Raw genomic sequence first — 13,273 nt, 5'->3', positions numbered from 1 at the left:
ATGTGGAAGAAGCGCCATTTTGAAATGTGATAAGTGCAGCCGGGGCCTGTGAGGCCTATATCAGCCTCCCTTGAGTGCTGTTTGTAGGCTGCTAGGAAATAAAAGTTGGTTTCTTAAAAAAAATTTCTCATTGTTCTAATCTAAGCTATAAAAGTTCTGGATCAGGAGTGATTACTATCCAGAATAGTTTTATGGCCTTGTTTCTCAACTTCGGCATGTTGAAGATGGGTGGACTTCAATTCCCAGAATTCCCCAGCCAGCTTTGCTGGCTGGGGAATTCTGGGAGTTGAAGTCCACCGATCTTCAAGTTGAGAAACCGTGGTAACACCTATTTCTGATTCATCCTGTGGCAGGTGATCAATCTCACCTGTGTGGTTGAACTATTGATCCTAATAGTTAGTAGTGATAAAAGCTGGAATTCAGCAATATCTGCAGGTAGTCCTTGACTTGTGACCGCAGTTGAGCCCAAAATTTCCATCGCTAAGCGAGACAGCTGCCAAGTGGGGGCTTGCCCCACTTTACGACCTTTCTCGCCACCGTTGTTAAGTGAAGCGCTGCACTTGTTACGTTAGCAACACGGTTAAGGGAGTCTGCCTTCCCCCGTTGGCTTTGCTTGTCAGAAAGGTCGCAAAAAGGGGATCACCTGACCCACCCCCAGCATGCTGCGACCGTCATAAATACGAGTCAGTTGCCAAGCCTCTGAATTTTGATCACGTGATGCCGTAAGTGTGAAAAACGGTCCTAAGTCACTTTTTTTCATTGCCGTCGTAACTTGAAACGGTCACTAAATGTTTCGGATTACCTATATACTGTGGGTAATAAAGATTAAATTAAATGACAAGAGTTCTACATGACATCTGCTTTTTTCCCCTCCCCAAAAGGGATAATTCCCTGATTCAGGAATCACTTAACATTCCTTAATCAATCAGCGAAATCTGTATTTCTTTAGACTTGTCTTAAAATACAACCAGGTAGAAAATGTGCTTCTTTCAATAACGAGAGTGAAATTAAATGAAAGGTAACCATAGTAACATAAAAGCACAACGGCTAACAGTCAAACATAAATAAAAAAATACCCATGTGCTAAAAGGGAACTCTAAAGATCACAAAGAGGGTGTGAAAACCGGTAAACAGTTAAAAAAAAAATTAAAGAGAAATTCTTCCCTAAGTTTATTTCACGCCAGGTCCCCTTAATTGTTTGTCTGGAAATGTTAATTGCTGCTAGACAATTAACAGCCCCTTGTGGAAGAGGGGAAAATTAAGAGGAAAGCTTTCATTATGGATTGTAACGTGTGGGAAGGGAGGGAGGGAGGGAGGAAGGAAAGAAAGAGAAAAAGGAAGGAAGGAAGAGAAAGAAAGGAAGGAAAGGTTAGAAAGGGAGGAAAAAAGGGATGGAGGAAGGAAGGAAGAATAAGGGAAGGAGGGAGGAAAAGAACAAAAGGAACAAACGAAGGGAGAGGGAGGGAGAGGAAGGAAGAATAGAAGGGAAGAAGGAAGGAAGAATAGAGAGAAGGGAGGAAAGGGAGAGGAAGGAAGGAAGAATAGAGGGAAGGAAGGAAGAATAGAAGGGAAGAAGGAAGGAAGAATAGAGGGAAGGGAGGAAAGGGAGAGGAAGGAAGGAAAAATAGAGGGAAGGAAGGAAGAATAGAAGGGAAGAAGGAAGGAAGAATAGAGGAAAGGGAGGAAAGGGAGAGGAAGGAAGGAAGAATAGAGGGAAGGAAGGAAGAATAGAAGGGAAGAAGGAAGGAAGAATAGAGGGAAGGGAGGAAAGGGAGAGGAAGGAAGGAAGAATAGAGGGAAGGAAGGAATAATAGAAGGGAGGAAGTAAGGAAGAATAGAGAGAAGGGAGGAAAGAGAGGAAGGAAGGAAGAATAGAGGGAAGGGAGAGGAAGGAAGAATAGAAGGGAAGAAGGAAGGAAGAATAGAGAGAAGGGAGGAAAGGGAGAGGAAGGAAGGAAAAATAGAGGGAAGGAAGGAAGAATAGAAGGGAAGAAGGAAGGAAGAATAGAGGGAAGGGAGGAAAGGGAGAGGAAGGAAGGAAGAATAGAGGGAAGGAAGGAAGAATAGAAGGGAAGAAGGAAGGAAGAATAGAGGGAAGGGAGGAAAGAGAGAGGAAGGAAGGAAGAATAGAGGGAAGGGAGAGGAAGGAAGAATAGAAGGGAAGAAGGAAGGAAGAATAGAGAGAAGGGAGGAAAGGGAGAGGAAGGAAGGAAGAATAGAGGGAAGGAAGGAATAATAGAAGGGAGGAAGTAAGGAAGAATAGAGGGAAGGGAGGAAAGAGAGAGGAAGGAAGGAAGAATAGAGGGAAGGGAGAGGAAGGAAGAATAGAAGGGAAGAAGGAAGGAAGAATAGAGAGAAGGGAGGAAAGGGAGAGGAAGGAAGGAAGAATAGAGGGAAGGAAGGAAGAATAGAAGGGAAGAAGGAAGGAAGAATAGAGGGAAGGGAGGAAAGAGAGAGGAAGGAAGGAAGAATAGAGGGAAGGGAGAGGAAGGAAGAATAGAAGGGAAGAAGGAAGGAAGAATAGAGAGAAGGGAGGAAAGGGAGAGGAAGGAAGGAAAAATAGAGGGAAGGAAGGAAGAATAGAAGGGAAGAAGGAAGGAAGAATAGAGGGAAGGGAGGAAAGGGAGAGGAAGGAAGGAAGAATAGAGGGAAGGAAGGAAGAATAGAAGGGAAGAAGGAAGGAAGAATAGAGGGAAGGGAGGAAAGAGAGAGGAAGGAAGGAAGAATAGAGGGAAGGGAGAGGAAGGAAGAATAGAAGGGAAGAAGGAAGGAAGAATAGAGAGAAGGGAGGAAAGGGAGAGGAAGGAAGGAAGAATAGAGGGAAGGAAGGAATAATAGAAGGGAGGAAGTAAGGAAGAATAGAGAGAAGGGAGGAAAGAGAGGAAGGAAGGAAGAATAGAGGGAAGGGAGAGGAAGGAAGAATAGAAGGGAAGAAGGAAGGAAGAATAGAGAGAAGGGAGGAAAGGGAGAGGAAGGAAGGAAAAATAGAGGGAAGGAAGGAAGAATAGAAGGGAAGAAGGAAGGAAGAATAGAGGGAAGGGAGGAAAGGGAGAGGAAGGAAGGAAGAATAGAGGGAAGGAAGGAAGAATAGAAGGGAAGAAGGAAGGAAGAATAGAGGGAAGGGAGGAAAGAGAGAGGAAGGAAGGAAGAATAGAGGGAAGGGAGAGGAAGGAAGAATAGAAGGGAAGAAGGAAGGAAGAATAGAGAGAAGGGAGGAAAGGGAGAGGAAGGAAGGAAGAATAGAGGGAAGGAAGGAAGAATAGAAGGGAAGAAGGAAGGAAGAATAGAGGGAAGGGAGGAAAGAGAGAGGAAGGAAGGAAGAATAGAGGGAAGGGAGAGGAAGGAAGAATAGAAGGGAAGAAGGAAGGAAGAATAGAGAGAAGGGAGGAAAGGGAGAGGAAGGAAGGAAGAATAGAGGGAAGGAAGGAATAATAGAAGGGAGGAAGTAAGGAAGAATAGAGAGAAGGAAGGAAAGGGAAAGGAAGGAAGGAAGAATAGAGGGAAGGAGGGAAGAATAGAAGGGAGGAAGTAAGGAAGAATAGAGAGAAGGGAGGAATGGAAGCAAGAAGGGAGGAAAGTGAGAGGGAGGAAGGAAGGAAGAATAGAGGGAAGGAAGGAAAGGGAAAGGAAGGAAGGAAGAATAGAGAGAAGGGAGGAAAGGGAGGGAGGAAAAGAAAAATAGGAAGAAAGGAAAGAAGATGGGAGGGGAGGACGAAGAAAGGAAAGGAAGAGAAGGAAGGAAGCCCCCAATAGCCTTGCTGCTCTTGTGAGTTGGCTACGCTTCCCAGAATTCCCTAGGGGCACACCTGGTTCATTTCCACGTTTTTCATCCGCTATTTGGGCTTTCCCCCCCCCCCTTTTTTTTTTTTTAGGCATTATCGGCAACAACAAAGCGATCGGGAAATACATCACCACCATGATCTTCCTCTATTTTGCCTGCCTCTTGCCAACCATCGCTTTCGGGTCCCTGAACGACGAGAACACCGAGGGGGTCATAGGTGAGTTGCCCTTCCCGTCTTTACGTTGGAAAAGGCGGGGGGTGGGGGGGGCTGAGCAGTGGGCCGATCCCGCTTGAGCGTCTCTGCACAAAGTCTCCCGAGCGGAAAAACGGCAGGTCGTCCCCCCCACTTACGACCGCCATTCATTTCCGTCGCTAAGCGAGACCTTTCTTTGCTTTTAAGTTAAGTTTTGCCCTACTGCCTGTGACCACCTCGGTTGAATAAGGCAGCTTTCGGGGACAGCTCTGTACGTTTCAATTATTTGCAGAATTTACTTTGTATTTATTTTATTTTATTATTATTTTTTTTAAAAAAAAAAAACCTGATTGAAACGTTGGCGTGAAGCAGTGAGCCAGACTAGGAACCCCTTGCACTTAAGGATGGGGTTGTTGTTGTTTTTTTTAAAGTTCATTAAAGCTAGAGACGGCTCTAAAAATAAATAAGAGGCGGTAGCGAGGATTTTTTTATTTTTTTATTTATTTTTAAAGAAAAGCTTAAAAACAAGCCTTCTCTGCCCAAAGAAAAACAAAAAAAACCTTTGTTGGAATCAGACCAGGAAATCTTAGCTTTATTTATCTGCGTGTCTCCTTGGACCCAAAGTCCAGGAAATTCCATGTTTCTGATTTCCAAGGTTATAAAAGATAAGAACAGCATATCTTGCTGAGCTATCAGTCCAGAATTGTGCTCAGACACACACAAACACACAAACACACACACAGAGAGAGACAGAGAAACACACACACACACACCTTCCTGAAAAACCTACAGGAGTCTAAAATTAATAATAACAATAATAAGAGTTGGAAGGGACCTTGGAGGCCTTCTAGTCCAACCCTTCTCAGGCAGAAAACCCTATACCATTTCTGACAAATGGCTGTCCAATCTCTTCTTACAAACCTCCAATGTTGGAGAATTCACATCTTCTGGAGGTAGGTTGCTCCACTGATTAATTGTTCTGACTATCAGGAAAACAAGAAATGAAGAAGCTACTTGGATGAGAAGTGAAATGTCTTAAAAAAAAGAGTAGACTAGACTAGACTAGACTAGAACAGAACAGAACAGAACAGAACAGAACAGAACAGAACAGAACAGAATAGAATAGAATAGAGCTGGAAGGGATCCTTAGAGATCTTCTAGGCCAGCCCCCTGCTCAAGCAGGAGAATACCGTCTCAGACAACTGACTGTCCAGTCTCTTCTTAAAAACTTCCAGTGTTGGAGAATTCACATCTTCTGGAGGCCAGTTGTTCCACTAATTAATGGTTCTGTCTGTCAGGAAAACAAGAAATGAAGAAGCTTCTTGGATGAGAAGTGAAATGTCTTCAAAAAAATAGTAGAGTAGAGTAGAAAATAGAATAGAATAGAATAGAATAGAATAGAATAGAATAGAATAGAATAGAATAGAATAGAATAGAATAGAATAGAATAGAATAGAATAGAATAGAATAATAATAGAATTGAATTGAATAAGAGAAATAGAATAGAATAGAATAGAATAGAATAGAATAGAATAGAATAGAATAGAATAGAATAGAATAGAATAGAATAGAATAATAATAGAATAGAATAGAATAAGAATAGAATAGAATAGAATAGAATAAGAGGAATAGAATAGAATAAAATAGAATAGAATAATAATAGAATAGAATTAGAATGGAATGGAATGGAATGGAATAGAGTAAGAATAGAATAGAAATAGAATAATAATAGAATGGAATGGAATGGAATGCAGAGGGGGCCAGGTTGTTCACCAGAGCACCAGAGGGAAGGACGAGAAACAATGGATAGAAACTGATCAAAGAGAGAAGCAACCTGGAATTAAGGAGAAACTTCCTAACAGTGAGGACAATTAACCAGTGGAACAGCTTGCCACCAGAAATCGTGGGCGCTCCATCACTGGAGATTTTTAAGAAGAGGCTGGACAGTCACTTGTCTGAAATGGTATATAGGTTCTCCTGCTTGAGCAGGGGGCTGGACTAGAAGACCTCCATGGTCCCTTCCAGCTCTATTCTATTCTAACCTGGGCTGGAGTTAAAAGAGGGAGCAGCCTAGAATCCCTACATACCCACAAACAAACCCAGTCCAACTCCCCTTGAATTCCTTGACCCTTATCTAACTCCCAGCAGGTGCTCACCATTACAGATAGACCTCAACTTACAACCATTCATTTAGCGATGGTTCAAAGTTAACAGCGGTACTGAAAAAGGGACTTCTGGCCGTTTTTCACACTTTAGGACCGTGGCAGCATCCCCTGCCGTGGTCAAGTGATCAACATTCAGACACTTGGCCACTGACTCACATTTATGCCGGTTGCAGTGTCCGGAGGGATCCCGCGATCCCCTTTTCTGACTTTCTGACAATAGGGAAGCCGGATAAACTTCATCACCGTGTTACTAAGCTTAACAACTGCAGCGATCCCACTTAACAACTGTGGCAAGAAAAGTCGCAGAACAGGGGCAAAACTCACTCAACCGCTGTCTCGCTTAACAGAAATTTGGCCTCAGTTGCAGTCGTACGTTGAGGACTAGCTATAGTTGGAAAGATTCCTGCGCGCCCAGCCTTTTAGCAATAAATCGGTTTAATTGGACCTCTGGTTGTGGACCTGGTTTTTTTTTGTCCCCCCCACCCCCACCCCGTCTGATAATGCTGCAATTTAAGGCAGGTTGACTCCAGCCGATCCCTGGTTTGTTTTCGCAGTCTTACCTTTTTTTTCTTTTAATTTCCAGACGTGGAAAAGTCGATTGTGGGTCAGTGCATCGGGGGCCTGCTTTACGCCCTCTTCGCCGGCCAGCCACTAGTGGTGCTTCTAACCACGGCTCCTTTGGCACTGTATATCAATGGTGAGTCCGTCCTGTCGCTCTTCTGGGTTCTCTGCACTTCGGGGTTCCCCCAAGCGATGGGCTTTGGCGTACCACCGACGGTCTGAAAATGCTGCCTGCCGTGCGTTTCTCGTCCCCCCTCCCCTCCCCCGTGTGATCCGGATCCCCCTTCGACGTTCAGACACCTTTGTCCTAAAGGTGCTTTTTTTCAAGAAGCAACTGGACTTCCTTTGTTTTCCTTTGAAGACGTGTCCCTTCTCCTCCAAGAAGCTTCTTCAGCTCTGACTGGATGGTGGGGGAAACGGAAAGATTTATACTCCTTGCAGACAGTTGGTCATTTGCCTTCTTTTAGAGAGTTGTTGAGGCCACCTGGAGATTCGTCTGTGTCTTCAAGGTGAGCTGAGTACTGCAAATAGATGTGGACTCACTAAAACGAGGCAAATGACCAGCTGTCTGCAAGGAGTATAAATCCTCTTGTCTTCAACGGTGAAGGGGGGACCCAGGGCAGGTAACATCCTGCAGCCAAGAAGGCTCCACACCCATTTGCACCACTCGGGTGACCCCGAGGACACAGATAAACCTCCAAGTGGCCTCAACGACTCTCTAAAAGGATGCGAATGACCGGCTGTCTGCAAGGAGTATAAATCCTTCCCCTCCCCACCATCCAGTCAGAGCCGAAGACGCTTCTGGGATGAGAAGGGAAACGACTTCAAAGAAAAATCAGAAAGTCCACTTGCCTCATGAAAAAGCAACTTTGGGACAACCGTGACCTGGATAGACTGAGAATCTCCACAGACAAATAGCTCAAGGGTTGATTTTTAAGTAAAAAACACTCAAAATAGGAAAGACCCTCAGATGGATCTGATCGTTGAACGCCCCCGATTTCCTGCCGTACACGTGCGGGGAAATGGGCACATCTGGGGAGAAGAACGGAACAGAATAAAGAGAGCTGGACGGGAGGACGGGAGGTCTTCTAGTCCAACCCCCTCCTCAAACGAGAAGAGTTCCCAGCGAGCTGCTTCTGTGTTGTGTACAGTTTTGGCATACTCCTAAAACAGGAATCTTCCACAATTCGATTTCGTTGCCTGCCCAATTAATCTCCTGGGATGTTATATGTACATTTTGTCATACTCTGTCCCGTCATAGAATGCGTTTTAATTTTCTGTTTTTTTCCTTTTTGTTACGTAAGGTAATACTAAGAGCAGTGCTGTAGCCAGGGAAGTTGAATCATGTCCACTTTTGTTTTTAAATGTACATTTAATAAAAAAGTAAAAAAAAATAAAAATCTCCTGGGATGCCTTGAAGGTCCAGTCTCATAGACCTGGCATAGTTAATTATAATTTAATTGGGGTTTTATTCTCAGGGATTAAATTTAATTGTTTTTAATTTTTGTATCACTGTTTTAAGTACCCTGTAAACCGCCCTGAGTCCTTCGGGAATGGGCGGTATATAAATCCAATAAAATAAAATAAATAAATAAAATAAATAGTTGCAAGGTCAGCTCTAGTCCCGGACCCATCGTTGGGCGATTATCAGTTGTGTCCCAAAATTTTCTTACACTTCCTACATTTTCAAGTGTAGCATCTGCCAGCTTGCTGATATGTTAATTTACTGATATGTTAATTTACTGGCGTAAAGTCACCCAGCTAGCTTTGATGCCTAAGGTACAACTAGAACTCTCCCATCTCCTGATGATTGGCCCAAAATCACTGAGCTGGCTTTCATGCCTAAGGCGGGACTAGAACTCACCGTCTCCTGGTGATTGGCCCAAAATCACTGAGCTGGCTTTCATGCCTAAGGCGGGACTAGAATTCACCATCTCCTGGTGATTGGCGCAAAGTCACCCAGTTGGCTTTCATGCCTAAGGCGGGACTAGAACTCACCGTCTCCTGGTGATTGGCCCAAAATCACTGAGCTGGCTTTCATGCCTAAGGCGGGACTAGAATTCACCATCTCCTGGTGATTGGCGCAAAGTCACCCAGTTGGCTTTCATGCCTAAGGCGGGACTAGAACTCACCGTCTCCTGGTGATTGGCCCAAAATCATCCAGTTGGCTTTCATGCTTAAGGCAGAACTAGAACTCACCTTCTCCTGATGATTGGCGCAAAGTCACTCAGCAGACATTCAGGAGTTAGGCAGGACTAGAACTCACAGTCTCCTGGTGATTGGCCCAAAATCACTGAGCCAGCTTTCACGCCTAAGGCGGGACTAGAACTCACCTTCTCCTGATGATTGGCCCAAAGTCACTCAGTTGACATTCATGGCTTAAGTGGGACTAGAACTCACCCTCTCCTGGTGATTGGCCCAAAGTCAGCCATCTGGCTTTCATGCCTAAACCAGGACTAGAACTCACCCTCTCCTGGTGATTGGCCCAAAGTCACTCAGCAAACGTTCATAACTTATGCGGAACTACATCTCACGGCCGCCTGGCGATTGGCCCCCAAATCACCCAACTAGCTTGCAGGTCTAAGGCAGGACTAGAACTCAGGGCCTCCTAGTTTGTAGCCTAACGCTTTCACCGGTAGACTAAACTGGCTCTCTCGCTCCCTTGCTTCCAGTGATCAAAGGCATCTGTTACGACTACAATTTGGATTTCCGTGCCTTTTACGCTTGGGTCGGTCTCTGGAACAGCTTTTTCCTCGTGCTCTACTCTCTCTTCAATTTCAGCCTCGTAATGAAGCTCTTTAAAAGGTAAGACGCCCCCGTGTTGACGTCGTCGTCGTTAGTGCCACCCATCTCGCGATCGCGACTCTGGGAAGCTTGGAAATTTCGACATTGGTGCAAAAAAATACGATACGAAACTTAGCCCCACCCAGAGCCGTTTAGCAATCGGACTAGTTTAAGCCAAGGGTCGCCAACCTTTTCATTCTGGCGGCCCGGAGGGAAAAAGGGAACAGCTGGGAAATTTGTGGCCGCGCGCACATGGATGCGTGAACAGGGCCAGGCACGCCCCCACGGGGCGAGCGGCCCTGTTTGCACATGTGCCCAGGCGCTAGCAGCCGCGCGCAGGCGCAAACAGGTCTGTGGGCGCCAGCACGAGTGGGAGGTGAGTGCGCACACGCCTGTCCCGAGGCCCAGTGGCAATAGGTCCACGGCCACGGCCCATGGGTTGGGGACCCCTGGTTTAAGCCACGGAATACAGGGAGTCCTCAACTTACGACAGTTTGTGTAGTGACCAAAGATTGAACGGCACTGGGAAAAGGCGACTTAGGGCCACCTTTCACACTCATGACCGTCGCAACATTCCCCCGTTGCCACGTGGTCAAAATTCAGATGCTTGGCAACTGGCTCACACTTAACGACGGCCGCAGGGTCACGTGATTCCCCTTTTGCGACCTTCTGGCAAGCAAAGTCAGCGAGAGAGCCAAACCCACTTATAACAGCCGTTGTGACTAAGTTAGCGACCGCCGCGATTCACAAGGGCTGGTCGTAAAAAAAAAGGGGGGGCACAATTCAGTTAACCATCTCGCTTAGCAGCGGAATCTTTTGGGCTCCATTGTGGTCGTAACTTGAGGACCACCTGCATACCGCCCCGGTAAAAGATGCTTCAAACTGCTTTTGAGGTCTTTCCGACGCTCCTAGAAATACGTGGTGTCCTTTCTGGCCTTTTTTGGTTGACGGTCTTCTCCTGTTGTGCGTGTGTGTGTGTTTTTGTAGGTCCACCGAGGAAATCATTGCCCTTTTTATTTCCATCACCTTCGTCCTTGATGCCCTTAAAGGAATCACAAAAGGTAAATCGGATGGAAAAAATTTCACCTGGCTGCATGAATTGTTCTTAACACAGAGCGGGCCGTTCTGCAGAAAACAGACTTTTATAAGACTCAACAAATTTTGCTTTCAAGTTAGGCTTAACCCTCCCCCCCACCACCACCCCAAAGTTGCAATTACAGGTAATCCTCGATTTACAACAGTTCGTTTAATGGCAGTAGCAGTAACTGTAATAGGAGCAACTGTCAGAGGGATCTCGGAGTCCCAGTGGACGATCCCTTAAATAGGAGCCAGCCGTGTGCTGCAGCTGCCAAAAAATGCCAACACAATTCTAAGCTGCATTAACAGAGGGAGAGAATCCAGATCACGTGAAGTGTTAATACCACTTTACAAGGCCTTGGTAAGGCCACGCTTGGAATACGGCATCCAGTTTTAGTCACCAGGATGTAAAAAAGATGTTGAGACTCTGGAAAGAGTGCAGAGAAGAGCAACAAAGGCGATTAAAGGACTGGAGGCTAAAACATATAAGGAACGGTTGCTGGAATTGGGGATGTCTAGTTTAATGAAGAGAAGGATGGGGGGGGACATGATAACAGTCTTCCAATGTCTCAGGGGCTGCCCCAAAGTAGAGGGAGTCAAGCTATCCTCCAAAGCGCCTGAAGGCAGGACATGAAGCAACAGATGGAAACTTATCCAGGAGAGAAACAAACTAGAACAGGGGTGTCAAACTCAATTTCATTGAGGGCCGCATCAGCATGGCGGTTGCCCTCAGGGGGCCGGGTGGGTGTGGCGTGGGTGGGCATGGCCTACTGGGTGGGCGTGGCTAAAGTGCATATGGCCTACTGGGTGGGCATGGCCAGCTCTACATCGTTGGCATCAAGGGTGCCTATGGGGGCCTGGGCAGGAATGGGACAGATCTGAGGGTCTCTGGCAGAAGGAGGGTCTCTGGGCCAGGGCCAAGGCAGTGGGGGCCGTTCCCTCACTGTTTCCAGGATGGCTTTGCGGGCTGCATGAAACCACTTCGCGGGCTGGATCTGGCCCCCGGGCCTTGTGTTTGACATGTCTGACCTAGAACTAAGGAGAAATTTCCTGACAGTTAGAACAATGAACCAGTGGAACAACCTGCCTCCAGAAGCTGTGAATGCTCCAACACTGGAAGTTTTTAAGAAGAGACTGGACAACCATTTGTCTGAAATGGTATAGGGTTTCCTGCCTGAGCAGGGGGTTGGACTAGATGACCTCCAAGGTCCCTTCTAACATCATCATCATCATCATTATTATTATTATTGCTATTACTATTATTGTTATAAAACTTTTATTCATAAAAACATGAAACTCATGACCATTTTTTACACACTAATGATCATTTCAGCATCCCCCTGATCCCGTGATCAGAATCCAGACCTTTGTTTGTCCCAGAGTAGCTTTTCCAAAAACCAACCGGACTCTACTTTTTTTTTCCTTGAGGAAGAGGTCTCGCTTCTCATCCGAGAAGCTTCATCGGTTCTGAGTGAACCGGAAGGATTTATATTTATATTTATATATTTTATTTATATTCCCCACAGTCCTCTGGTCGTGGGTACTCTCTCTGAGAGTCGTTGAGGCCACTTGGAGGTTTGTTGTTGTTAGTTGCGAAGTCGTGTCCGACCCCTCGCGACCCCATGGACAACGTTCCTCCAGGCCTTCCTGTCCTCCACCATCTTCTGGAGTCCCTTTAGGCTCACGCCTACTGCTTCAGGGACTCCATCCAGCCACCTCATTCTCTGTCGTCCCCTTCTTCTCTTGCCCTCCACCTTTCCCAGCATGAGGCTCTTCTCCAGTGAGTCCTTCCTTCTCATTAGGTGGCCAAAGTACTTGAGTCTTAGCTTCAGGATCTGGCCTTCTGAAGAGCAGTCAGGGTTGATCTCCTCTAGGACTGACCGGTTTGATCGCCTTGCAGTCCAAGGGACTCGCAGGAGTCTTCTCCAGCACCAGAGTTCAAAGGCCTCAATTCTTTGGCGCTCAGCCTTTCTTATGGTCCAACTTTCACAGCCACACATTGCAACTGGGAAGACCGTAGCCTTGACTATACGCACTTTTGTTGGCAGGGTGATGTCTCTGCTTTTTAGTATGCTGTCTAGATTTGCCATGGCTTTCCTCCCCAGGAGCAAGCGTCTTTTAATTTCTTGGCTGCAGTCCCCGTCTGCGGTGATCTTGGAGCCCAGGAAAATAAAATCTGTTCTTTGGGGTTTATCTGGGCGCTAAATAAGCCTGCAAGTATCAGATAAACCTCCACTTGGCCTCAACGACTCTGGGAGAGAGTCCTCACGACCAGAGGACTGCGAGGAATATAAATCCTTCCATCCCGCACCGTTCACTAGCAACCGATGAAGCTTCTTGGATGAGAAGGGAAACGTCTTCAAGGAGAAACAAAGTCCAGTTGCCTTTTTTTTTTTAAAAAAGCACCTTTTGAGGCAGCAACGACTTGGATGATGGAGAATCTCCATGGATGTTAAATAGGGTGCTTCACACAAGGCTGTAAAAAAAACAAAAAACAGGTTGCTTCAGGTAGGGGGGGCCCTGGGCCTCCCACACCCCTTGTGTTACCCCATAGCTTTCCATCCCTCATTTCCACACCGTCCGGGGGGGGTCTGCTTTCCCCCACTTTAGATACATTGACCCTAGCAGTCCCATCATTCAGCAAGCTGGCTTCCTTACAGCAGAAGAAGAAGAAGAAGAAGAAGAAGAAGAAGAAGAAGAAGAAGAAGAAGA

At 46.1% G+C, this 13,273-nt stretch overlaps 1 protein-coding gene across 1 annotated transcript in view; it reads left to right on the top strand.

Moving 5' to 3' along the window:
• Positions 1-13,273, top strand: part of SLC4A11 (solute carrier family 4 member 11) — a 125,929-nt gene that overhangs the window by 91,317 nt on the left and 21,339 nt on the right. The window contains exons 10-13 of the mRNA XM_083367134.1: positions 3,873-3,998; positions 6,723-6,836; positions 9,373-9,505; positions 10,472-10,545. Of these exons, the coding sequence (XP_083223260.1) occupies positions 3,873-3,998; positions 6,723-6,836; positions 9,373-9,505; positions 10,472-10,545 (447 nt within the window). The remainder of the gene's footprint in view (positions 1-3,872; positions 3,999-6,722; positions 6,837-9,372; positions 9,506-10,471; positions 10,546-13,273) is intronic.

This window comes from Vipera ursinii, assembly GCF_947247035.1.
Source record: "Vipera ursinii genome assembly, chromosome: 7".
NCBI lineage: Eukaryota > Metazoa > Chordata > Lepidosauria > Squamata > Viperidae > Vipera > Vipera ursinii.
The sequence above is the reverse complement of the archived record's forward strand: the minus strand, read 5'-3'. Positions and strand labels throughout refer to the sequence as shown.